Genomic DNA, 26007 nt, shown 5'->3' with positions numbered 1-26007 from the left:
AACAGCATTGGCTTGGATAGTCAGAGAGCATTCACACTTTATAGTCTGAATAAAATTATCCATTTGATGGCAGATGCCAAAATGTGTATTTTTCATCTTCAAATTTTGTCATCTTGAATAACTCAATAAAATGTGACCCCCCACCTGGATTTGGTCTTACATAGCAACATTTTAAATTGTGTTTGTTACATTGGATAAAGTAGAGACTCAGAGCTACAAAATGGTATATCATACACTGCATTTTTGAGGAACAATGTGGAAGTAATTCTGCTTTGAAAGTTGATAAACTTGTAAACTCACTTTTGAGAAAATGGCCTTTAAATGTTTTGGTATTTAGTGAAGAGCTCTTCTTTGTCTACACCCATTCAGCATCGTTCTCACCCTCTTATGCTTTAGCCCCACCTATCTCGTTTTGCTCTCGGAGCGTTCAGAGCGCACACTTGACGTATGGATAACATGAAAACAGCATAACCAGACTGCTGGCAACAATTTCATTATGCTTTTTTGCATACGTTTACTGATACCAGCCATATTTAATGGGTGTTGTACACTTTAGCTTAAGATATGTACTGTAGCTAGCTAGCTATGTAAACAATGAACGTAGCTAGGTAAACAACGCGTAAGATCACACACATCACATAACGTTAGCTAACGAGCCAGCCAGCTAACGTTAGCTAGTTAAACAACAATGAACATAGTGCCAAATCATGTCGTTACTACGCTGCATGAATAAACCGGGAGCTAACCAACCAGGTTCAATGTTAGCTAGCTAACATTAGGCTCTAACTAACAAAGCAAACAGCTCTGGGATACGAAGGATAACGTCAGCTAGGGAGCCAGCCAGCTAACGTTAACTAGCTAGTTAACAGTACACTTTAGCTTGAAATGAAACCACTTTGTCGAAATTAGAAATGTGTAATATCTGAAAATGTAGCTAGATATCTTACCTGCATACATCATCATGCATGATGTCAGGGATTCCATGCCACGGTTGCCCTTAGTTTGAAGATGTAATCCGGAGACAGGTGTTTTTTCCATCTCTTTAGCTATCATACTCTAATTCCACTGATTTCAAAATTTGATCCTCCAGAAAGTGGAGAGCAACACTTATGCAGCTCCACTCATTATCTCAGCCAATCATGGTTTTATTTATTTTTTATTTAACCTTTATTTAACTAGGCAAGTCAGTTAAGAACAAATTCTTATTTACAATGACGGCCTACCCCGGCCAAACCCTAACCCGGACGACGCTGGGCCCATTGTGCGCCACGCAATGGGACTCCCAATCACGGCCGGTTGTGATACAGTCTGGAATCGAACCAGGGTCTGTAGTGACACCTCTAGCACTGAGATGCAGTGTCTTAGACCGCTGCGCCACTCGGGAGCCCCCAGGGCAAGGGCGAGTACCTTTAGAACTCTACAGATATTTTCTCTCCCAAGCACCAGGAGAGAACATGGTATTACCTGGTATTTACATGGTAACAGTGTAATTATTTTTGTCCCTATTCAATTCTATGGACCCTCTCCAGAAGATACAGTATGAATCTTTCTGGTTAATACTGCAGTCAAATGCCAGGATAATAGCCTGATGATTGGATTGATATGAATCTGAATCCAGGCCATTCTTTTTATTTATTCATCATTTTACCTAAGGAATGTCCCCACTCCACTCTAGACATCCTCATCAGCACCTGCGGTGGTGTTTAAATCTCTCCTGGTTGGTTTTCACATGGAGTCGCGCCATGATCCTCTTTGATGTTGACCCTAATGCAGTGTGAAGGCTACTGCATCCCTCCACTCACACCACCAATGCCACCAAGAAATAGGCCTATCCTATCAACAGGACAGCAGCAGAGAAGTGCAGAGGCTTCCCCTGAATGGATCCCCCATCCCAAGCCCAGTCAGTGTAGCACAGCTCTGACAATAGGCCACACCGAGGCCTGTCACCCTGCCAGGCTGGATCCTACCTGTAAGACTGAGAGGATTACAGAGAGGGGGGGTACACAGTCTGAGCCATCTGTAGCCCAGTGTTGAGTTTCATCCCCAGCTGGATCTGTGGATGAGGGGCTTGTGATGTGTTGCACATATTTGAGTGTGTTGAGATACAGAAAGTAAGTTAACCACTTCTGTTAATTGATCATCAATGCCTTGTCCTATGTGGATACATTTTGCAGCTTAGTCCCGTATCATCCATATTAACGGATCGACTGCCAAATTAGCCAGGCACTGTGTTGGCATGAGGGTTGTGCCTGTTTGGCTTTGAGGAACACTGAGGAGCTCATAAAAGGTTTTATACCAGCCCATCCATGGCCCCCAGGGAGCTATAAAGATGGAACGACTCACATACACAAATTAGGCAACATTTCTTTTTTGATATACGCTCTTATGCATCTCGTACTGAGGGACTGTGAGGGGAGTAAAACAAAGATGAAATTAATCACACCAACCAACCTCCCCTTTTCCTTCCATTCCATTTCCCCCAACACCTCCACATCCTCAGCCTTCTACAAAGCTTTTAACTAGTTTTGTTTAATTACAGGCAGTTTGAGGGTGTAAATGGCTGCCGCTGACCCAATTCAGGTTGGAAACTGGGGCACAGATTTTTTATTTTTTTTTCAACCTCACTTACTTTCCTCTATTGATTTTGCCTGGCTGTGTGGACCCCGGTCGGCATGAATAAATTAGCAGAGCTTAACCACTTTGACTCACGACAGGAGCAGCAATAGCTGCTGCATCTAAATCGTCCAACTGAGGAAGTGAAGCCTGACTGGGTCCACTCAGGCATAACTGTTTTTTCCTTCCAATTTTAATCTGCAAGTGAAGTACAAGAATTGAAAAACTCATTCAATTTGGTTTGACTGGACGAGCTATAAGCTTGAGAGTCATTTTGGAACTAAATGAGAAGCCCAGTATTAGTTTAAAGCGTGATATGCTCTGGCTGGACTGTAATTGGCGAGATTAAGGTAATAGCAGCAGATGTGTGAAGTAGCTGTTTCACCGCAACTCAAAGCAGAGCCGTGAGAGATGAACTCATATGACAGCCGAGTAGCAGTTAATCATGACTATGTTGTGCGGTAGCTGGAGAATGCACTCTCTTGGCTGTGCTGTGTTCTCCTGTCCTCTCCCCTCCCCACCCCTCTGTGGCTACTGGCTATGCCTCCTGTCTCCGCGGCTGGCTTTGACAAATTGAGTTCCATTCCTGAAGGAACTCTCATACTGAGCCAATGGCGGTCTTCGCGGTTCCGTCGTGGCTCTCTCGCACAGTTCCCCCGACCCCTGGAATAATCCGGCATGATCCACCAACGGCATGCGCCGGCAGCAGCGGGCGGCAAAATAACTCAGACAGCTGAAGCTCTTAGCCTCAGAGGAATGCTAAACCACGTGCCCAAGCTCCCGACACCGAGGTACTGTTGGGAATCAAGCTTAACCCTACTGTAGTTTACTTTAGCCCTTTCGCTGTTTCTCTCTGATACTTCGTTGAATATTATTTTGTTCACCAATAAGTCCACTGTAACCTGAGAACCTGTACTTGGTGTGTCCATGATGACCATGTGTCTCGAATCCCATTCCCATAACTGATCTACTGTAGGCCAAGGCTCATGTCCACACCACACCTCACAGTGTGTTCGGGTGTCAGTGGGCTGTCAATGGGCCGGATGGAAGCCAGGGTGGCAGTTATTGATGTGTCTAAATCCAAGCAAATGGCATAGCTGACTCTGGCATGCCTAAGGCTTAAAGGGCCTCTCCACAACCTCGTCCCTGAGCTATTGAGGAGGAACACATTTTCCACTAGGGAAAAAATGGAACACCACAGCAGCATGGATGGACTGGCAGACAGGGAAAGGGAGGGGGGAGGGAATGTTAAATGTGACAAGAAAATTACATTCATTCATATGAGGGATTTTGGTTTGGATGACACAACTCATTTTCACTTTTGTTTTTCACTGTCACCATATTGTATAGGGTCTGCAGTGTTCTAGCTCTGAAGACACCACAGACACAGACAAAGTCTTAATGTAAGACAACAACAGCATTCTCTCAGTCCATTAAACATCGTTATCCTTCACTTCTCCTCCTTCTGTTGTAAATTGATGATTAGCTATTCCAGCGCTTATGGTTCTGGGCTGTGTCCTAAATAGTGCCCTATTCCCTTTATAGTGCCCTACTAAAAGTAGTGGCCTATATAGGGAATAGGGTGTCATTTGGGATGGTCGCGAAATTGTGTTGTGTTAGTGCCACTGTGCTCACGGGCCATGGCTCGCGCTCCTTTCTGACGGGATGAATGGCTTAATCCTAAAACAAACAAACAGCGTTGGCACTCCTATAACGAGAGATATCATGTTATGATAGCTGGGAGTACTGGAACGTCTCTGACAGCATGGTGGGTGATGTAATGTTATAGGCTGCTGTGGAACTGTACACCACACACTCAACCCTGCTTGACCCAAATACAGTACAGATTTAGGTATACATACTAATACTCTGTTTACTGAGTTAACATGAGATCTTCAAAATGCCTTTTCACATGATTGTGTTTTGATGTAATTGAAATAGGCGCATATGAATAATGGTTATGAATGAAAACCGTCATGAAAATAAAATAACAGTCAACCATTTAAATAGGCCTACATTATATTTTATTAACTTTATTTTCATGTAGATAAACTTCACCTAATAGTGGGAGTACTTACTAAGGATTATAAGCAATTGTTTTGCTAACTTAGTCTCTCTATTAAACTGTCTACATCTCCTCTTTCCAACTTTAGTTTGATATGGACAATGCGCCAAACCTCTCAAACCTGGCATGGTAGAATTTGATAGTGAATCTTTTCTTAATTTATACATTAATCAACGCTGATAAATAGGCTATGGACATGTTGCGTGTATTTGTTTCTATTTTAATGATAGCTATGCGATTGTCCATTCCATACTATCTCTCTCCCCTTTTAAGGAAAGGATAAATATTTGCTCTTGTGTCTGACATTCGCTGGCGGCTTTGATTGACAGGTCCTTTTACGGGGGGTGTGTGTGTGTGTGTGTGTGTGTGTGAGTTCGCTGATTATCTCTGTAGGCCTATATACCCATTCAGATTCCTATAGTAGCATGTCTGGACTCCATCTCTTCAATAACAATTAAAGGCTCCTGTCATGATTTAATATAGTAAAAGGCCTCTTTTCAGTAGCTTAGGCTACATTATTTCTCTCATTACGGCGTCTTCTCTTTGAAGAACATATGCCACTGTCATCGAATTACCACAGCAGCAGGGTTTGTGACATTTTGCGAATATTTCGGGACATTTTGAGAAAAAAACATTGGACTTCATGTGAATGGATTTGTGCTTCGAAATAGGATCTGTATTTTTTATTTTTTTATTTGCAGAATGGCCAACAGACAAGGTCAAGAGAGGCATATATCTTTATTTTGACTCTGCCATCCACTAATGTTGTGTCAATATGAAAATGCGATAGATCCTCTCCAACCTGGCATTTCTTAATTTGTAGATTCATATTTATAAGTAATAACCTGAATAATGATAATGAAATGCCACAATAATAACTAAGTGTAATGGCTTGTTTTATTAAGGAGCATATCCATGTAAACAAGTGTAGAAACTGAATTGTGACCTTTCCTTTTTACCTAGGGCCTTATAAGCCTAAAACAACAGTAGCATACATCTATCCAAGATGGCGTAGCAGTCAGACATCTTTTTGTCCTTGTCTTGTCATGTCCCATGTATATATCTCTTTATATCTTTTTTTTCTTCTCATATATTTTTGAAATATATTTCTTAACCTCAACTACAACATACTCTCCTGCAATCCGCCTCACCCAATGTGGTATGGATCTGCTATTTCTTTACCTCTCCGGAGATATGGAGAAGAAAAATAAGTCCGCTTTGATCTGGTTTGAGTCGCGATGTGCAGACTGGCGAAAGTTGTCCGGGCTAATGGTAGCTGATGACCGCTAGCAGTTGCTAGCTGGCTACCGCAAGCTCTGAACCTTTTCACCTGGATCATCGCAGCTAGCTAGCTGCTATCCGAGTGACCATTCCTGGCTAATGTCTCTGTCCCGAAGCAAGAACCAATTAGCCTCCCGGCTAGCCGATGAGGTCCATCAGCCACTCCTTGGGCTACAATACCTATTCTGCCAATTGGCCTGGACCCCCGCTGACCCTTCACGACTGGACTACCGACGTAATTCGCCTGAGGGGGTTTATAAACTGCCTCATCCGTCACGACGTCCCCTGAATGCCCATCTGCTAGCCTGTTAGCCGCGGCCCTCTAGCTTACTAGAGCATATCGGACTGTTTGCTTAAGAGGCGCATTGGACAAATTCTTTGGCCACTATACCTATTCTGCCAATTGGCCTAGACCCCTTTTACCACACAAAGCCCTGCTGATCCACGACGACTGGTCTGCAGACGTAATAGCACAAGGGGGCTACAATAGACTTTTATCCGTTGCGACGTCCCTCTAAGACCCTTCTGCTAGCTTGCTAGCCCCGGCCCGCTAGCTGCCTGAATTGCCGTGTCTCCAGCCCGAGCCACTCACTGAACCTCTATGATTACTCGGCTACACATGCCTCTCCCTAATGTCAATATGCCTTGTCCATTGCTGTTTTGGTTAGTAATTATTGCCTTATTTCACTGTAGAGCCTCTAGCCCTGCTCAATACACCTTAGTTAACCCTTTAATTCCACCTCCCACACATGCGTTGACCTCACCTGGTTTAAATAATGTTTCGAGAGACAATATCTCTCTCATCGTCACTCAGTGCATAGGTTTACCTCCACTGTATTCACATCCTACCTTACCTTTGTCTGTAAATTATGTCTTGAATATATTCTACCGTGCCCAGAAACCTTCTCGTTTTATTCTCAGTTCCGAACGTACTAGACGGCCAGTTCTTATAGCCTTTAGCCGTACCCTTATCCTACTCCTCCTCTGTTCCTCTGGTGATGCAGAGGTTAATCCAGGCCCAGCAGTGCCTAGCTCCACTCCCATTCCCCAGGCGCTCTCATTTGTTGACTTCTGTAACCGTAAAAGCCTTGGTTTCATGCATGTTAACATTAGAAGCCTCCTCCCTAAGTCTGTTTTATTCACTGCCTTAGCACACTCTGCCTACCCGGATGTCCTAGCTGTCTCTGAATCCTGGCTTAGGAAGACCACCAAAACCCCTGCAATTTCCATTCCTAACTATAACATTTTCCGACAAGATAGAACTGCCAAAGGGGGCGGAGTTGCAATCTACTGCAGAGATAACCTGCAGAAATCTGTCTTACTATCCAGGTCTGTGCCCAAACAATTTGAGCTCCTACTTTAAAAAATCCACCTTTCCAGAAACAAGTTTCTTACCGTTGCCGCTTGCTATAGACCACCCTCTGCCCCCAGCTGTGCCCTGGACACCATATGTGAATTGATTGCCCCCCATCTTTCTTCAGAGCTCGTGCTGTTAGGTGACCGAAACTGGGACATGCTTAACACCCCAGCCATCCTACAATCTAAGCTTGATGCCCTCAATCTCACACAAATTATCAATGAACCTACCAGGTACAACCCCAAATCCGTAAACACGGGTAGATATCATCCTAACCAACCTGCCCTCCAAATACACCTCTGCTGTCTTCAACCATGATCTCAGCGATCACTGCCTCATTGCCTGCGTCCGTAATGGGTCTGCGGTCAAACGACCACCTCTCATCACTGTCAAACGCTCCCTAAAACACTTTCTAATCGACCTGGCCCGGGTATCCTGGAAGGACATTGACCTCATTCCGTCAGTAGAGGATGCCTGGTTATTCTTTAAAAGTGTTTTCCTCACCATCGTAAATAAGCATGCCCCATTCAAAAAATGTAGAACCAAGAACAGATATAGCCCCTGGTTCACTCCAGACCTGACTGCCCTTGACCAGCACAAAAACATCCTGTGGTGTACTGCATTAGCATTGAATAGCCCCCACGATATGCAACTTTTCAGGGAAGTTAGGAACCAATATACACAGGCAGTTAGGAAAGCAAAGGCTAGCTTTTTCAAACAGAAATTTGCATCCTGTAGCACAAACTCCAAAAAGTTCTGGGACACTGTAAAGACCATGGAGAATAAGAGCACCTCCTCCCAGCTGCCCACTGCACTGAGGCTAGGAAACACTGTCACCACCGATAAATCCACTATAATTGAGAATTTCAATAAGCATTTTTCTATGGCTGGCCATGCTTTCCACCTGGCTACCCCTACCCTGGTCAACAGCCCTGCACCCCCCACAGCAACTTGCCCAAGCCTCCCCCATTTCTCCTTCACCCAAATTCAGATAGCTGATGTTCTGAAAGAGTTTCAATGACGGCCTGGGAACAGAGGGTTAACTGCCTTGTTCAGGGGCAGAACGACAGGTTTTTACCTTGTCAGCTCGGGGATTTGATCTAGCAACCTTTCTGTTACTAGTCCAACGCTCTAACTTCTTTCTACCCTTCCAACCATCCTCTCTTTCTCCCCCTCCTCTTTTTCTGCCAAATATCCAACCATCGACCAAGTCATTCAACTACAACTGATTCCTACAAAAATGTGTCTCTCTCTCCAGTCTCCTCCACTGGTTCCTCTGCTCGTCTGTGTCTGGCCCCAGGCTTGATTTGTACGGATGAAATATCTCGTGACCCCGGATGACTGAGTGTGTTTATACGGCTAGCATGATGGTTCCTGGGCCTGTTCTCATATTGTTGTGAGCCTGGGATGGTTGCTTCACTTGCTTCTTGCGCTGAATCTAAATCACAGATTGGGATATTGTAGTCAGAGGCTGGCTAGATGAGTTGATAATAAGGTATGCTCCACTGGCTTGTTTGTGTAGCACATGCCATCTGGGTCTTGTGTGTGTGTGTGTGTGTGTGTGTGTGGTGCCTGCGTGTATACTCTGGCTACTGTCTCCTTTGTAGGGACTTCCTTCCTCTGGCTGTGCTCTGAGCCGAGCACCGTCTGTCCGTGTGTTTGCGTGCGTGTGTGTGTGCGTGCGTGCACTGAACCCTAAGGCACATCTGAAGACCAGCCGTGTGTCCGGTTCTCCCACTGTGCGCTCTTCCTTCTGTAGCTCTGCAGTGACTAGAGCATTTCATACACTCACTTCTCTCATATCGCTCCATACTCTACTCGTACACTCACGGCACTGTGATGCTTCGTTTGCACTAGTCAACTTCTATTGGGGCCGAATTGTCTAAGTAAACAATCGATAATGATTAAAGCAATAGACATTTTCTGTCGGCTGATAATGGTGATGTTGATGCTTAGAGAGAAATACCTGATTCATCCTTTACCCCTCCAGTCTTAGAGCTGATGAGCTTTAATCGTGTGTGTGTGTGTGTGACTGTGTCAATACCACTTCCCTCTCTGCTTCCTATACAGAATACATGTTCACTGGGGCTAGCTGAGTTGCATTAGGGGCTATATATCCTTGACCCATTACCACAGCCATTCAAATTGACAAGTTAGTCTGAGCTTTATTGTAAGCTCTTTTTATCGACATGATAATGAGATGCAAATGGTTATAGTTTAAAGGGAATCCAAACCTCCGGGCCCCAGCTCCATTTTGTCCTGAGAATTCAATCCATCTCCTCTGCCTCCCTCCCTCGCTCTGATCTGCTCTGCCTCTCTATCCCTTCCTCTCTCTCTCTCCCTCCATCCATTTACTCATCCCTCCCTCTATTCTACTTCCCCTCTATCTCCCTCTCTTCCTCTCCTCTTGCCCCTCTGTCTCTTCCTCCCTCGCTCTGCCCTCTCCCTCATCCTGACTCCCTCTCTCCCTCTAGGAACCATAGGGCTGAGGGTGCTAATCAGATGAGGCAGTGATGTGGTCCTGGGGGCCCAGGGGGGAGGACACTAGCCAGCTTTGACTTGCTGTGATACTGCCAGCTAGTGCCGTTACACACACACACACACACACACACACACACACACAAAGTTGTGGTGTTATTGTGTGTTTTTCTCATCCTGAAGTGGTGTTGGTTGCGTGTGGTTGTCAGGGCTTTTCAAAATGGCTAATTGGTGTGCGTCTGTTTTTACATGTAGTGAACAACGTAACTGCCTGACAAATATTTCAGAGGCTACTGTCATGCAACAATCCAGCAGATTCACAAAAGAAAACCATATGGTCTTCATGGCGCAGTGCGGATTCAAATATGTTAGGCAATCCGCGAACACCACCCCATGTGGGACAATTTGGGGTAGAAATATTTTCATATTTTTAGCCGAAGTGATGAGCACGGTGTTATAATAATCCATATTAACAAAATGATATCATGCCACTTCAGTTGAGAACATAGCTTCCACACAGACATTGTCTGCATCGTAGGGAATGAGATGGCTGTAGTGTAGACAGTCTAAATTCAAGCGGGAGAAAAAGTGCAGCTCTTCAGAAGTAGTGTTTCATCTTCCCTAAGGAGAGAAATAGTGAAAGTGTACAGCCTTACTATTAAATAGTCATCGAAAAAAAACCACTCTATTCTCCCCAGACACGCAGTCTCCACACAATATTCACACGCTCGCATGCACACGACACACACACACACACACACACACACACACACACACACACACACACACACACACACACACACACACACACACTCCTCACAGCATATATCCCATCCTGACCATTAACATCAGTCCTCTCGTGTGTTCAGCTCTCCCATTTACTTCACCCCAGGTTCAGTCCAGGGCTTTTATGTTTGGAGATGAGAGTCGAGTGCTAGTGAATCACTTTATATTAGACTGATACCAGACGGAAACAGAGAATGGGGAAGAGAGTAGAATGATATGCATGAGGTCTGACAGGCACTTATCTCTCCTCCTTTCCCTCTCTTTTCGTCCTCTTCTCCCTCTCCCCTCTACACTCCCTTGTTTGTTGTAACCCCACTGGTGTCTGGCTGTACAGACAGGGGCTTGAGTCGGATGCTGTTTGTGTGTCTGGTCTAAGTTCCATGGACTACCTAGTAGCCTACTGTCTGTCTGCTTTAGGGCTGTCCCCGACTGAAAGAAATCTTGGTCGACTGAGAGCCTTCTGGTCTTCTGACCAATCGATTGGTTGAAATAAAATAAAAAAACGTGTATTTCTCCGTAATTTCTTCTTAACTGACTTGCCTAGTTAAATAAAGGTTACATATATAGACACACCTTATGTGTTTTAATAAAATCAACTATATGCTCTGAGCTTGTCTGATGCTTTAAGTAGGCTTGGTCGGTATCCAGATTGTCACACCTTCATGCTGAGCTTGTGCCATACCGGGATATTCTGTAATACTGGCACTGAACACAAGGGGCGCTGTTTTCAAACCCCACTGATACTTAGCGTCTGCTAAATGACTAAAATGTAAATGTATTAAAAAAACTTCAAAGAAATAGCTTTAAGCGCACTGTTTGATTAAATAATTAACAAAGTCAAATTACTCAAGAGGGAGCCAGGGATCAAGATAACCTGTCGGACCCCCCCTCAACTCTCTCTCCCTCCCTGCCCCCGCTGCTGCAGATTTTGCCCTTCCCCTCCTGAAGTTTTTTATTTTACCTTTATTTTACTAGGCAAGTCAGTTAAGAACAAATTCTTAGGAACAGTGCCTTGTTCAGGGGCAGAATGACAGATTTTTTTAACCTTGTCAGCTTGGGGATTTTATCTTGCAACCTTTTGGTTACAAGTCCAACGCTCTAACCACTAGGCTACCTGCCGCCCCATTACTGCCCCAAGTTTCCGGTAATAGGCTACACCAGTGGTTCCCAACCAGGGGTACTAGGACCCCCTGTGGCTACTTTGCCTATCAACAGTGATACTGTTGGAGACTCATGAGACCCTCAGCCTACTGGTAAAATGTACGAGGGGGGGTATTTCAGGGGTACTCCGGACATAACAAAATTCAGTTGGTGATATCGTAACCGAAAAAGGTTGTGAACCACTGGGTTACACAATAGGCCTTGTTGTAACTATATTTGAGAAGGCCAAGTAAAACGCAGGAGAAAGCGCTCACCATCCAACACGGGAGAAAAACGCTCACTGAAGATTCAGTTCAGCACCTTGGAGAGCGCCACTGCAGCGGCCGCTGTCAAGCATATAAAACCCATCAATGTTTTAGCATGCAACTAGAAAAACTAAGTTGGCTAACTAAGTTGGCTAACAAGTCTTAGGCTACAATTAGGCTCATTTGCGTGTGCCGTCTGCAACAACAACAAAAAATCAAGTGAATACACAGTGAAATGAAAGGGGATGTTTGGCATCATATGTTAACAGTAATAAACCATACAATTTGGGAAAACACATTTGTTATGAAATGTTGCACCATTGTTCTTACATAATATAACCATATACAATTTCAGTAGGACATATGTCTTAGAGTGATGGACTGTGCCATCCCCACAGCCTCCACAATGGATTAGTGTGTCTCGTGTGCCATAAAAAAAAACACATATATACTTGCGACTGCTCCACAAAAAAATCTCTGTCGGACGACAGCCTATCGACCAAACAAACCAGACGACTAACTGGGGTCAGCCCTAGGCTGCTCGACCAAATCCTGGCCGACTTCCCTCAAACATTTAAGTAAAACAAAGTGAAGAGGGAAAAGTCAGCGGGACATTTCTTAAAGTCGCAAAGGGAAAATGTCACTTCAAAAGGTCAACCTCGCGCTCTCTTACGAAGACTTTCATCATCCTCAAAAGGTTGCGCTCCACAAAGACTACTCACAGGCAGGATGTCTCTTATTATGATGTTATTACAAGTGTGTGGGATATTTATTTTCTCCTAGCCGTGATTTCTTGGCTGAGGCTGAAGCTGAGATGTCCCCCTTCCTGGTAGCGGTTGTGGTGACAGCTAAACAAGGCAGCTGTCATCTCTGTTACTCTGTCACTCAGACAATGGGGATTAGGGAGGGGGAGGGGGGAGAGTGGGGACAGTTCGTCACATGCCTGGTCAATGGCCCCTTGCTCATTTGTATCTGCTGTACGGTGTGTGTGTGTGTGTGTGTGTGTGTGTGTGTGTGTGTGTGTGTGTTGCACACACGTGTGTTTTTGTTTTCTCCTCTGACTGCTAGGTATTTACAACTCAAACGCCTGTTCATTTGATATCCTGTGTGCACATAATGTGTGTGTTCGCCCGCAAATGTGTGTGCACACGTGTGTGTGTTTGTGTGTGTGTGTGTTCATACATACACGTGCCGTGGGAAGAGCAGGTTATGGATGTGATTTCACTTGAAGTGCGGGTGGAGTAGGTGGTCACTCACTCCTCCCCTCTCCCCGGATGGAAGGATGGAGGGATGTGGTGAACAAAGACACTCTGATGCGGCACACTTCATATAACCTCTACACTGCCTCTACCCTCCCTCCCACACAAAGACACCTTACCTGAGAATACAGGCCTCTTTTTTCCCCCCCTCTCGTTCACTCTCTCCACCGTCCCACTCGCTCTCTCGCTCTCTCTCGTTATCCTCACCCATCCCTTTTTTTCTCTCCTGTTCATCTGTCGCTCTATATCCTCGTCTTTCTCTCCTCCCTCTGCCCTCTCCTCTCAGCTGGATGTGAGGAGGCGCAGGCATCTGTGTGTTTTCAGTTTGCCACACCAGTTGACATGCAATACTTCGTAAAGTTACAGCATCGACACCATCACTTTTCAGTGTCAAAATGCAAAGTGAGTGAGAGTAGAACACAGAGAACTCAATGCACCCCCCCCCCACGCCCTCCACACTCCAGACAGTCCATAGAGAGAGGCAGTAGGCAGGCAGATTAGGCCTGAAACTGAGAATGAGGTGAAGTGGGATTGCTTTGCATTGGACTCACTCTGACCTATATTCCCCTTTAATCTGAGTCATGTATGATTTCCTCTGCCTGGCCTAGTCATTAGGCAGGCTGTCACCATTTCACTGTTTTCACACTTTATTTCAGCAATATGGTACCTCTGATCTGGTAAACAAAGATGAGATAGTACACTGTTATTACTGTTTATGTTTGTCGTGACGTTATGCAGATGTTAAACAATCCGTTTAATTTTTTTAAATTTTGACTCTATTTTCATTTATGATCTGAATAAATCACTCGCTACTGTGCTGATTACAATCAGGCTATGTGGTTTATTGCAGAGATTGCGTGCGTGTTTGTGTATCATCTTCCTTGTCACGATGCGGCGTACCATATGCGGTAAACACACTGTCCATGTTTTAGGCTGACAGTGCATTACGTAAAGTGCGATTTAGGCGATGTCGTTCAGGCCTTGACGCGTTTCTCAGAGCCATGGGAGCTCTTTCTTTACGAGAGGCTTTAGTTAGTGTTAATCACGAACTAGGAGAGACGTGCACGCTAAAGCAGCCACAGCAGAACACCCATTTCCTCTCAGACTTCCCTTTTAATGAGCAGAAATATAAGGGTCTCGAAAAGGGTCTCACAGGATGCTGCTGAAAGGTGGCGGACACACACGTTAGCATGCACATGTAGACACACACACACACACACACAATTAGCACCTCTCTAAGAGCACACTGCTCTCTGGGGCGCCGTTCAAACTCATAATCTTGCATTTTATTAATACATTCAGACCAGAGCGAACAAAGCACCAAGCGGAATTTCCGTTTGACTCTTTGTGAGGTCTTGCATGATTTACTTGCATTGACATTTGTAGGAGGAAGCCTATTGCGTGGGCTTACATTTGTATTAATCGAACGTTATGCACCCCGGTATGATGTTTTTTTGCTCACAGTTATTTGTTGTAATTACATTGGTTTTATTTATTTATATTCCCCGTGCCCTTGCCACCTCATAGAAGCTATACACTTATCTTCGAGGGAAGGCTATTGTTGCCTTCGAGCGCTTGTTTCCCCGAGCCTGCTTATCGCTGTTATCTCGACATACAAAGGCATCGAAAGGACAACTGAAAATGGAAAAGGTGAAATGAAAGCCGTTCCTCGTGAGCGATTTCGCCAGCTTAGCTTTTGTTGGCCTGTCTTTCCCTCTCTCTAGCACAGATAGAGAGCGCCTATATATATCTCTGTAGCTGACGCATTGTGGCGCAATGTGGGTCTTCTCGCTTCACGGCCGTATTGTCTGGATGCTGTGAGGCAGGCGTGTGTGTGTGTGTGTGTGTGCGCGCACATATACTCAATGCTGCGAGGCAGGCGTCTGCTGCTGCCTCCTCTCACGCTGTCAGCCCCTGTTGATTCCTCCTGCTTTAAAATGCATAGCGGCCTCTTCCGGGGTCGAAGCTCATCCCCAGGAGATCACCTTTGTGAAAGAGAGCAGAGCGCTGAAGCGCATCGGCACTTATTTAATCCCTGTCTCCGTTTTACAGCGCTCTGTCAGATGACCAGGTTTGGCCCAAAGCTTCGTGCCCCGTGTCTCACTGGACTGTGGTGCGCGTATACACACACACACACACACACGCATGCACACACATTCATATCTCTGCGCCAAAGCTGCTTAGTGTCTTTGGAGGGGCTGAGGGCTGTAGGCATGTGTACTTAACCACGGGGGCTGAGTCATTGCCTTGAGTCAATAACACAGTGGAAAAGTATGTTAGGAGTGGGTATTTAAAGACGCATCTGTTCTCCGCATTGAAAAGAATGTCCAACGGTAATGTTTCCCTAGAACTGGGACATAATGGGTTGGGACCCATTCAAACAACGTGGTTAATGCTGGGTTACTCTGCCATGTTTATTCGCATAGCTAGAATAGAGAGTATTTTGGTCCAGAAAATGGCAAAGCAATATGAAGACGGTCTTAGACTTGGACAGTCAGATGCTGTCTTTGTTTCGATTGGGGCTCCACTGTAAGGCATACATCATTATTTTTCTCTACCCGTGTCGAAGCCACAGTGGCATGCCTGTACCAACTACCAGCCCTGTGCCAGAGAACATTAAGGATCTGTTCAGAACTGATTCTATAGGGACTTTGGATCTTCTAACTCTTGACAGCAGAGTTCCCATTATGAAACCCAACCGTTTCATGGTTATCACGTCAAACCCAAGCAGGTGGCTGTGGTTTGAGATGTCAATTCTGCAGACGCCAGAGTATAAATAAAGCAGGACTTAACCATCCTCTACTCGCAGCCGTACATATAGCGACGGAATAGAAAAAGGAGGAGAGGAGAGGGAACGAGAGGAGGGATGGATAAGAGCAGGGGAAAAGCGAGGGATGTCACCTCCATTTTGAATATCACTTACTGTTGATTAATTGTTTTGTAACTTCCTGCAACTCATTTGCGGTCCCGTTCTCCCCATTATTTATTAACCTGATTACATTACATTATATTCCAGTATGTGTGGATTGTAGTAGGAATCCAACAACTACACATCTGAATAATGCAAAATGCATGCTGGCTCATTTCTGGCAGCAGGGTCAATGGACCACCCGTGTCTGTGGCGACGAATTAGCATATTAATGATGTGTTGAATAATTGATGACGGAGGAGTGGATTACGAGTGTGATTCGTTGTCGGAACACAAATCAGAGAGAAAGGCGGTGAGGCCGGGCTGTGTAATGCACTTTCTTGGAGCCTTTTGAAATCAATTTGGTTGTCTGGTTGAAGTCAACTGAAGGTTGTTTTTCTAGTTCTTTTGGCAGATACTCTCAGTGGTGTAAAGTGCTTAATGAAAAATACTTTAAAGTACTACTTAAGTCATTTTTTGGGGTATCTGTACTTTACTATTTATATTTTAGACAACTTTTACTTCACTACATTCCAAAATAAAATCATTTACTTTTTACTCAATACGTTTTTTCTGACACCCAAAAGTACTCATTACATTTTGAATGCTAGCAGGACAGGAAAATGGTCTAATTCATGCACCAAGAGAACATCCCTGGTCATCCCTATTGCCTCTGATCTGGCGGACTCACTAAACACAAATGCATAGTTTGTAAATTATGCCTGAGTGTTGGAGTGTGCCCCTGGCTATCTGTAAATACATTAAAAACAAGAAAATGGTACCATCTGGTTTGCATAATATAGGGAATGTTTTATTATTTTTACTTTTACTTTCAATACTTATTATATTTTAGCAATCACATTTACTTTTGATACTTAAGTATATTTAAAACCAAATACTTTTAGACTTTTACTGAAGTAGTATTTTACTGGGCGACTTTCACTTTTACTTGAAATTTTCTATTATGATATCTTTACTTTTACTCAAGTATGACAATTGGGTACTTTTTCCACCACTGGATACTCTCTGTTCTAAGAACCGACTATGTATGTTTCGTTGTCTTCTCTGAATATTCTGTCTGGTACATGAAACCCAACTGTTTCATATTCTTTTAAAGTAACCTTTCAAACGTTGCTGTTGTTATGCCTGCCACACTCAATCGGTAGATACTTACCTTTTACATCTTGCGTGGTTTGAACACATACCTAGCTAGCTGTAAACCTGGTATTGCTCGATAAATTCAGTATAACCTGTGAAACCCAGTGCCTTTGAACACAACACAACAAACTACATCAAAGCCTGTCTGAACCAGTGGTCTGCATCATGTTCCTATAAGGAGCTTAGAGAGAGACCGACAAACCAAATGTAGGCTCATCTGACAGGCCTAGACTCCAAATGGCAGCCTAAAGCACATGTAAGCCTAATTCACACAAACACTCTTTGTACTGATCTGCCTGCCTTTCCCCATCCACCCAGGGAAGAACACTGAGCACACAGTACACAGTCAGTCTTCTCTTTGGCTTTGGGGGACTGTTTTAGGATTAGGGCAAGGTGAGAATCGCAGTCACACGTGGGTAGATTACTGGACGTCAGTGCGACTAAGTCTCCACTTTGGCTCAGGAATGGAGCATAGTTACCTACTTCCCGTTTGGACATACAGCTGAAGTCGGAAGTTCACATACACTTATGACTTGGAGTCATTAAAACTAGTTTTTCAACCACTCCACAAATTTCTTGTTAACAAACTATAGTTTTGGCAAGTTGGTTAGGACCTACTTTGTGCATGACACAAGTAACCTTTCCAACAATTGTTTACAGACACATTATTTAACTTATAATTCACTGTATCACAATTCCAGTGGGTCAGAAGTTTACATACACTAAGTTGACTGTGCCTTTAAACAGCTTGGAAAATTCCAGAAAATGATGTCATGGCTTTAGACGCTTCTGATAGGCTAATTGACATCATTTGAGTCAATTGGAGGTGTACCTGTGGGTTTATTTCAAGGCCTAACTTCAACCTCAGTGCCTCTTTGCTTGACTACATGGGAAAATCAAAATAAATCAGCCAAGACCTCAGAAAATATTGTAGACCTCCACAAGTCTGGTTCATCCATTGGAGCAATTTCCAAATGCCTGAAGGTACCACGTTCATCTGTACAAACAATAGTATGCGAGTTTAAACACCATGGGACCACGGAGCCGTCATACCACTCAGGAACGAGACGCGTTCTGTCTCCTAGAGATGAACGTACTTTGGTGCGAAAAGTGCAAATCAATCCCAGAACAACAGCAATGGACATTGTGAAGATGCTGGAGGAAACAGGTACAAAAGTATCTATATCCACAGTAAAACGAGTCCTATATCGACATAACCTGAAAGGCCGCTCAGCAAGGAAGAAGCCACTGCTCCTAAACCACCATAAAAAAGCCAGACTACAGTTTGAAAATGCACATGGGGACAAAGATTGTACTTTTTGGAGAAATGTACTCTGGTCTGATGAAACAAAAATAGAACTGTTTAACCATAATGACCATTGTTATGTTTGGAGGAAAAAGGGGGAGGCTTACAAGCCGAAGAACACCATCCCAACCTTGAAGCACGGGGTGGCAGCATCATGTTGTGGGTGTGCTTTGCTGCAGGAGGGACTGGTGCACTTCACAAAATAGATGGCATCAAGAGGCAGGAAAAATATGTGGATATATTGAAGCAACATCTCAAGACATCAGTAAGGAACTTTAAGCTTGGTTGCAAATGGGTCTTCCAAATGGACAATGACCTCAAGCATACTTCCAAAGTTGTGGCAAAATGGCTTAAGTACAACAAAGTCAAGGGACTGGAGTGGCCATCACAAAGCCCTGACCTCAATCCTATAGAAAATTTGTGGGCAGAACTGAAAAAGAGAGTGGGAGCAAGGAGGCCTACAAACCTGACTCAGTTTCACCAGCTCTGTCAGGAGGAATGGTCCAAAATTCACCCAATTTATTGTGGAAGGCTACCCGAAATGTTTGACCCAAGTTAAACAATTTAAAGGCAATGCTACCAAATACTAATTTAGTGTATGTAAACTTCTGACCCACTGGGAATGTGATGAAAGAAATTAAAGCTGAAATAAATAATTCTCTCTACTATTATTCTGACATTTCACATTCTTAAAATATAGTGGTGATCCTAACTGACCTAAGACAGGATTTTTACTCAGATTAAATGTCAGGAATTGTGAAAAACTGATTTTAAATGTATTTGGCTAAGGTGTATGTAAACTTCCGACTTCAACTGTTAGTCTTTACATCTCAAGTCTGAAGGAGCTGTTGTCATATAAATTCATGGATCTCAGTCATAGTTCTGTCCAGGACTTTTATTTAAGTTTATCCCAGTTCCTGAATTCCTGTGTGTGTGTCTTTTTTTCCCGTTTCCTCCGGCCTTTACGTAATGTCTAAGTTAGTTCAGCATGAACGAGGCTGCCTGGTCAGAAATAGGAACAGCCGTTTGCCCACGAGTAGATGTGTGTCACAGCAGAGCAGAGCACAGCTTGTGGTGACTGAACTCCTGGCTCAGACCAAGCCGACTGGAAACATGGACCCTGCCCTGTTTGACAGGTTCATGTACACATATCATATCAGTGCGTCTGTGGCTTTGCTATATTTGTGTGTGAAGCTTTTTTATACCCCAGTTCATCTTTTTCATTACGCTGTGGTGTGTGTGTGTGTGTGTGTGTGTGTGTGTGTGTGGGTGCCAGGCTGTGGACTTCCGTTTGCGCTCTATCTCTTCTCTCTGCCCCCTTCTTTCGTTCCTGTGTGTGTGTGTGTGTGTGTGTTTGTGTGTGTGCGTGCTGTCCTCTCTCTCCTGCCTTTAAGGTGGCACTTCTTCCACTCCCCTGGAGAGAAAATAAAAAATCTATTCCCCGCTGAGTGAACACCTTACAAATGCCAACATCTCTGGAAAGGAGCCATGGCAGTTAGCAGACAGACAACAGCTGGGGAATGGTTTACGAGGAAGTGATTCAGCTCTATCAAAACTCTACTTCAAGCTGCATCATTTAGTACACTGCAGCTGGAAAACTCTACTTGTAAAATTCATGCATTGGACTTGGTGTGTTTACCCCCCCACCCATGTGCTCCATGAAATGAAACCCTCTCCAAACCCTTGCCTGACTCGAGTCTTCCTCATTTCCTTTGTTTTTTTTCTCCCCAATTTCGTGGTATCCAATTGGTAGTTACAGTCTTGTCCCATCGCTGCATCTCCCGTACGGACTCGGGAGAGGCGAATGTCGAGAGCCGTGCATCCTCCCAAACACAACCCAACCAAGCCGCACTGCTTCTTGGCACAATGCCCGTTTAACCCGGAAGCCAGCCACACATGGGTCGGAAGGAAACACCGTACACCTGGCGACTGTGTCAGCGTGCACTGTGCCCGGCTCGCCACAGGAGTTGCTAGTGTGCGATGGGACAAGGACATCCCTGCTGGCCAAACCCTACCCTAACCCGGACGACGCTGGGCCAATTGTGCGCCGCCACATGGGTCTCCCGGTCGTGGCCGGCTGCGACAGAGCCTGGACTCGAACCCAGAATCTCTCGTGGCACGGCACCACTCGGGAGGCACTTGACTCTTCCTCATTTCCATGTTGTAGTACTAACCCTATTAGTTTCCCCCCCGAGTGTGTCAGTGTGTGGCAGCTTGGAGAATTCTGAGTGCTGCTGTTATCATGTCCTGTCTCTCAGAACCACAGAGAATGGCATCTGTCGACACTCCTCACTACTAACCCAGCTATTAGATGCTGTTAGACCAAAGTGCTCTGTGCTGATCGACTGAGATGTTGCTCTCTTGCTCTCTCTCTCTCTCTCTCTCTCTCTCTCTCTCTCTCTCTCTCTCTCTCTCTCTCTCTGTCTCTCTCTCTGTCTCTCTCTCCTGCCCCTGTTCTTCAGGCTCTCTCTCTCTCTCTAGCTGATAGTGCTTCTCATCAGCGAGAGTCATATTCTAAGCCTCCTCAGGTGTTGCCTCCCTCCTCTACAAGAGCGCTCCTAGCAGAAAGACCCATGATGACATTATATTCCCATCTTATTTCCCCTCCACTTCAGCCTGACACCCAGAGGCGTACTCAATCTACCAGCAGTCAGCAGGCTATTCTCTTCTCTCTTTCTCTCTGCCCAGAGAACACTAGAAACAAATCACCGCACAGCTTCAAAGTCAAGACAGTTGTTCTCGGATTCAATTCTAGTGACATGAAAATCGTTTTTTTTTTACTGTGTGTGTGTGTCGATTTGGTGTGTGTTACCTACTTATGCACATAGAAATGCACACAGGTATTAAAGTATGTATCTTATATTGTGTTTCAGTGCTGGCCAGTTTCCGAGGGACGGTCCAGCATGGCTTGCCATTGGAGATTGGGGACACGGTGCAGCTCCTGGAGAAATGTGAAGGTAACTGATAACCTCTACTCATTTCACACCCATATAAACCATGATCCCCCCCTTCGAGCTTCACAGACTCACAGATGGGTTGCTACTGCTACTAGGGCTGTAGTCAACCTTTGAGGTTGGGCCACGTTTCCTTCCCCAGTCTGTCCCTCCAGGAGTATTGTGTTGTACATGAAATGTTAATAGACTTTATTCTTTTTTTTTTTTTGCATTTGATGAGATTGTGGAGGCTCTCAGTTTGCTACTGTTTCCTGTGCCGCGAGAGGGAGAAGACTTTGGTTCCTGCTTCCCGCCCACATTGAGCTCAGAGTGTGTGTGTGTGTGTGTGTGTGTGCGTGTTTGCTTGCCTTAGACACAAAGAGACTGAGAGCTTGTGTGTGCTTGCTTGCGTCCGTGCGTGTGTGTGTGTACATTCTAAGGAGAGTGTGTGTGTGTGTGTGCTTGCTTGCTTGCTTGCCAGTGTGTGTGTCCCTGCTTGCTGGTGTATTGCGAAGGAGTGTGTGAGCCTCAAGGTCAAGGCCGAGGCACTCACACTCACACACCAAGGTTAATTTTTGACATAGTTTCAGACTAGAGCAGAGCAGGCGCCCGTCACACATTCCTGTTTCCGCCCAGCTTACTTACACAGTACTGACGCAACCTTCCTCCCTTCTCAGAGCGGCAAAATCTCACTTCCTGTTGTTGCTCAAGGCCAGACAGACAGACGACAGATCCGTCTGAGATAGCTGACGATGCATTCCAAACTCACCCAAGGAAATGATCTGACATCTAGCACACAGCCATGCATTCTCCATAGACAAACGTTGGCAGTATAATGGCCTTACTGAAGAGCTCAGTGACTTTCAATGTGGCACCGTAATAGAATGCCACCTTTTCAACAAGTCAGTTTGTCAAATTTCTGCCCTGCTGGAGCTGCCCCAGTCAACTGTGAGTCCTGTTATTGCGAAGTAGAAATGTATAGGAGCAACAGCGGCTCAGCCGCAAAGTGGTAGGCCACACAAGGTCACGGAGCTGGATCCCAGAATGCTGTAGCCAGGGGCGAAAATCTGATATCAACTTTGGAGGGGACAATTACATGACATTTTCTTAAGAGCAATTCCTGAGGGGGGACACCAAAAGTAGTGCTGTAACACATAGCCTACATTGTAATATGGTAAATGTATATTGAGGAACCAAAGAAATAAGGTGTTTGCCGTACTCCTAACTACCGGTACCCAAAACGACACAACTAATCACAACAGCAATACCATTGCCTTTAACAAATCTTAGTTCAGTCACCAGTTTAAGTTGAGAGTGGGGGTATCCATGGCATTTTCCAATTATGTTCCTATTTTACAAGTTAAAAAAATGGAGAACCTTTCATAATGTTGCCAAACAAAGACTCAACAAACTTACCTGAGACTCCCTGTCTCTGCCAGTCTGTCCCTGCATAGCTGTCCCCAACTCTGCTGTCTGTGTGCCATCTGTTGCCTACTCTTCCTAATGACATCATTGTGAAACATTTCCATTAGAATTACATTTCTTTCTTATGAACATTTTCTCAACTAGTCTGAGATATTAGGCTACTAGGGTTCTTACTTTGCGTTTTGGTGTACTGAAAAATACTCTGATGTCCGTCTTATTTTTCTGCCATTTTTCTACCTGGCTGGCTACACACACACACACAGTGTGTAGGTTATTTACAGTAGGAGATGGGCTTCTATCATCTTCTATCATTCTATTTGGGCTTCGATCTAAAAGGTAGCTAGCAAATGTGAAACGGATTAAAATGACAAGAGTTGACAGCTGTATGAGTTCACCATTTACACAACATATGCTGCAACCTTTTGTAATTTTAATAGTATGTTTCATATTGGCTGGCTTCCAACAATAGCTGAATTTGCAAAGCTAGCGAGCACCAATTCAGTTTCAGTGGTGTTTGCTATAATCTTTGCTATCCTGGTTAAATAAAGGTGAAAGAAAATAAATAAATAAATAAAAGTTCCCTTGCGACAATTTAGCTTTTGCAACGAGACCATTAAATATATTTAAGACAATGGTAGAAGAGAGTGTAGTTCTGTTCAGTTTGGACTTCAGTTTATCGCTAACCTTATCACAGGGACTTTGAAGCACTAACTTACATCATCTGCATGCTGATCTTGGAATAAATTGACGATAGCAAAGATTCCATCTTTGACGACGCCACATAAATGGAATAGGTACTAGCTAGCTTAATAGTTAATATTTGCGCGCTAGCTCTGCATATTCAGCTAGTGTGTGTGCGCGATTGACTGGATTAACCTTATGTCAGTTACGTTCATTGAGTGCCTTTCAGACAGTAGACACGACCCCTCTGTTACCTTGCCAACTAAGGAACTGGCAGTGGATCAAACCATTGTGAGGCAAAGGGTTGGGGGGTCGCAATCTTTTGAAACTTAACGCGCTATTAAGTGTCTATAATCAGCACAATTGCTTTCATTGCGTATTATTAATATTATTTAAATTACATAGTTATGTTTCAGTGATATATTGGGGGGGACAAATCATATTTTTCCCAGGATGGGGGGGGTCGTGTCCCCCCCGTCCCCCCCGGGATTTGCGCCCCTGGCTGTAGCGCGTAAAAACCGTCTGTCCTCAGTTTCAACACTCACTGCCATTGTTCCAAACTGCCTCTGGAAGCAACATCAGCACAAGAGCTGTTAGTCGGGAGCTTCATGAAATGGGTTTCCATGGCCGAGCAGCCGCACACAAGCCTAAGATCACCATGCGCAATGCAAAGAGTCGGCTGGAGTAGTGTGAAGCTCGCTGCCTTGAACTCTGGAGCAGTGGAAACATGTTCTCTGGAGTGATGAATCACGCTTAGATATCTGGCAGTCCGACGAAGGAATCTGGGTTTGGTGGATGCCAGGAGAATGTTACCTGCCCCAATGCATAATGCCAATTGTAAAGTTTTGTTGAGGAGGAATAATGTTTTGGGGCTGTTTTTCATGGTTCGGGCAATGCCCCTTAGTTCCAGTGAAGGGAAATGTTAATGCTACAGCATACAATGACATTCTAAACAATTCTGTGCTTCCAACTTTGTGGTAACAGTTTGGGGAAGTCCCTTTCCTGTTTCAGCATGACAATGCCCCTGTGCACAAAGCGAGGTCCATACAGAAATGGTTTGTTGAGATCGGTGTAGAAGAACTTGACTGGCCTGCACAGAGCCGTGACCTCAACCCCATCGAACACGTTTAGAATGAATTGGAACGCTGACTGCGAGCCAGTACTAATCACACAACATCAGTGTCCAACCTCACTAATGCTCTTGTGGCTGAATGGAAGCAAGTCCCCGCAGCAATGTTCCAACTTCTAGTGGAAAGCCTTCCCAGAAGAGTGGAGGCTGTTATAGCAGCAAAGGGGGGACCAACTCCATATTAATGCCCATGATTTTGGAATGAGATGCTTGACGAGCAGGTGTCAACATACTTTTGGTATTCTAGTGTATGTGTTTGATTTGGAGGAAGGGAAGAAATACAATATGTACCAGTCCCCACAACTCAAAGGCAAGACAGGGTGTTGACAAGAATGTCTATCCATCCTGTACTAGAGAGGAGATGCGTTACTATAAAAAGGGCTTCTGCCAGTGCTGGTACTGTGTCATCAAGTTGCTACTGTAGTGTGATAGGTAACATACGACCGCTTCTTCTCCGACACTCTGGCCAATCAAAAACTAGAACGAGCTCTGAAAGAAAATTCCTAGCAGATGTCCTTCAGGAGGCAAGACCACAAGTCAGTGGCAGCAGTGAGGCTCATTCTCACCTTGTCTCTAACACTCTCACCTCTAGCACTGTCACAGACAGGTGTTGGACCGAGTAGCACATCATGGCTTTAGGTTACTAGTACTACTTACAATCCCCCGGTGCTACTTACACCCCCTGGTGCTACTGACACCCCCCTGGCTCACCAGCCTGGCCGGTGGCCACAACAAATACTGTAACACCGTGCCTGGTAGGCTGCGGTAAACAGTGCAGTGACAAATACTGCCTCCCGTGATAAAGTGTTCCAGCTGGGCGTTTGTTTTATAGCTCGGCAGCTCTACTACTGGCGTGGTCGGAGCTGAAGTGGCGATGCTTCAGGAACCCGGGGTCTCTGTCCCAAATGGCCACCTATAGCCCATAGGGCTAAAGTAGTGCACTATAGGGACTAGGGTGCCATTTGAGACACAACCCCAGTCATTTGTCTGGCAGTAATAGGCAGACATTACTTAAGCAGACAGCTCTTTCTCTCCTACTCTCCACTCCCATATCAGATGCTGTAGAGATGGAATGAAATGGATTATTTGGTGGTTGACATTTTAACTGAGAGCGCAGAAGAGCCAATCTACAGAATCATAATAGGGCTGCTATCTATTAGTTCAGTGGACACACACACACACACACACACACACAATTTGATAGAAGGAAAGATAGTGGATC

At 44.8% G+C, this 26007-nt stretch overlaps 1 protein-coding gene across 6 annotated transcripts in view; it reads left to right on the top strand.

The window, feature by feature from the left end:
- The window catches only part of LOC106609220 (dedicator of cytokinesis protein 4), a 141397-nt gene that overhangs the window by 15940 nt on the left and 99450 nt on the right, over positions 1-26007 (top strand). For all 6 annotated transcript variants that reach the window (XM_014207754.2, XM_014207749.2, XM_014207751.2 and 3 more), the window contains exon 2: positions 21491-21574. In XM_014207754.2, coding sequence (XP_014063229.1) covers positions 21491-21574 — 84 coding nt within the window. The remainder of the gene's footprint in view (positions 1-21490; positions 21575-26007) is intronic.

This window comes from Salmo salar, chromosome ssa07, assembly GCF_905237065.1.
Source record: "Salmo salar chromosome ssa07, Ssal_v3.1, whole genome shotgun sequence".
In the NCBI taxonomy this organism is placed as follows: domain Eukaryota; kingdom Metazoa; phylum Chordata; class Actinopteri; order Salmoniformes; family Salmonidae; genus Salmo; species Salmo salar.
The sequence above is the reverse complement of the archived record's forward strand: the minus strand, read 5'-3'. Positions and strand labels throughout refer to the sequence as shown.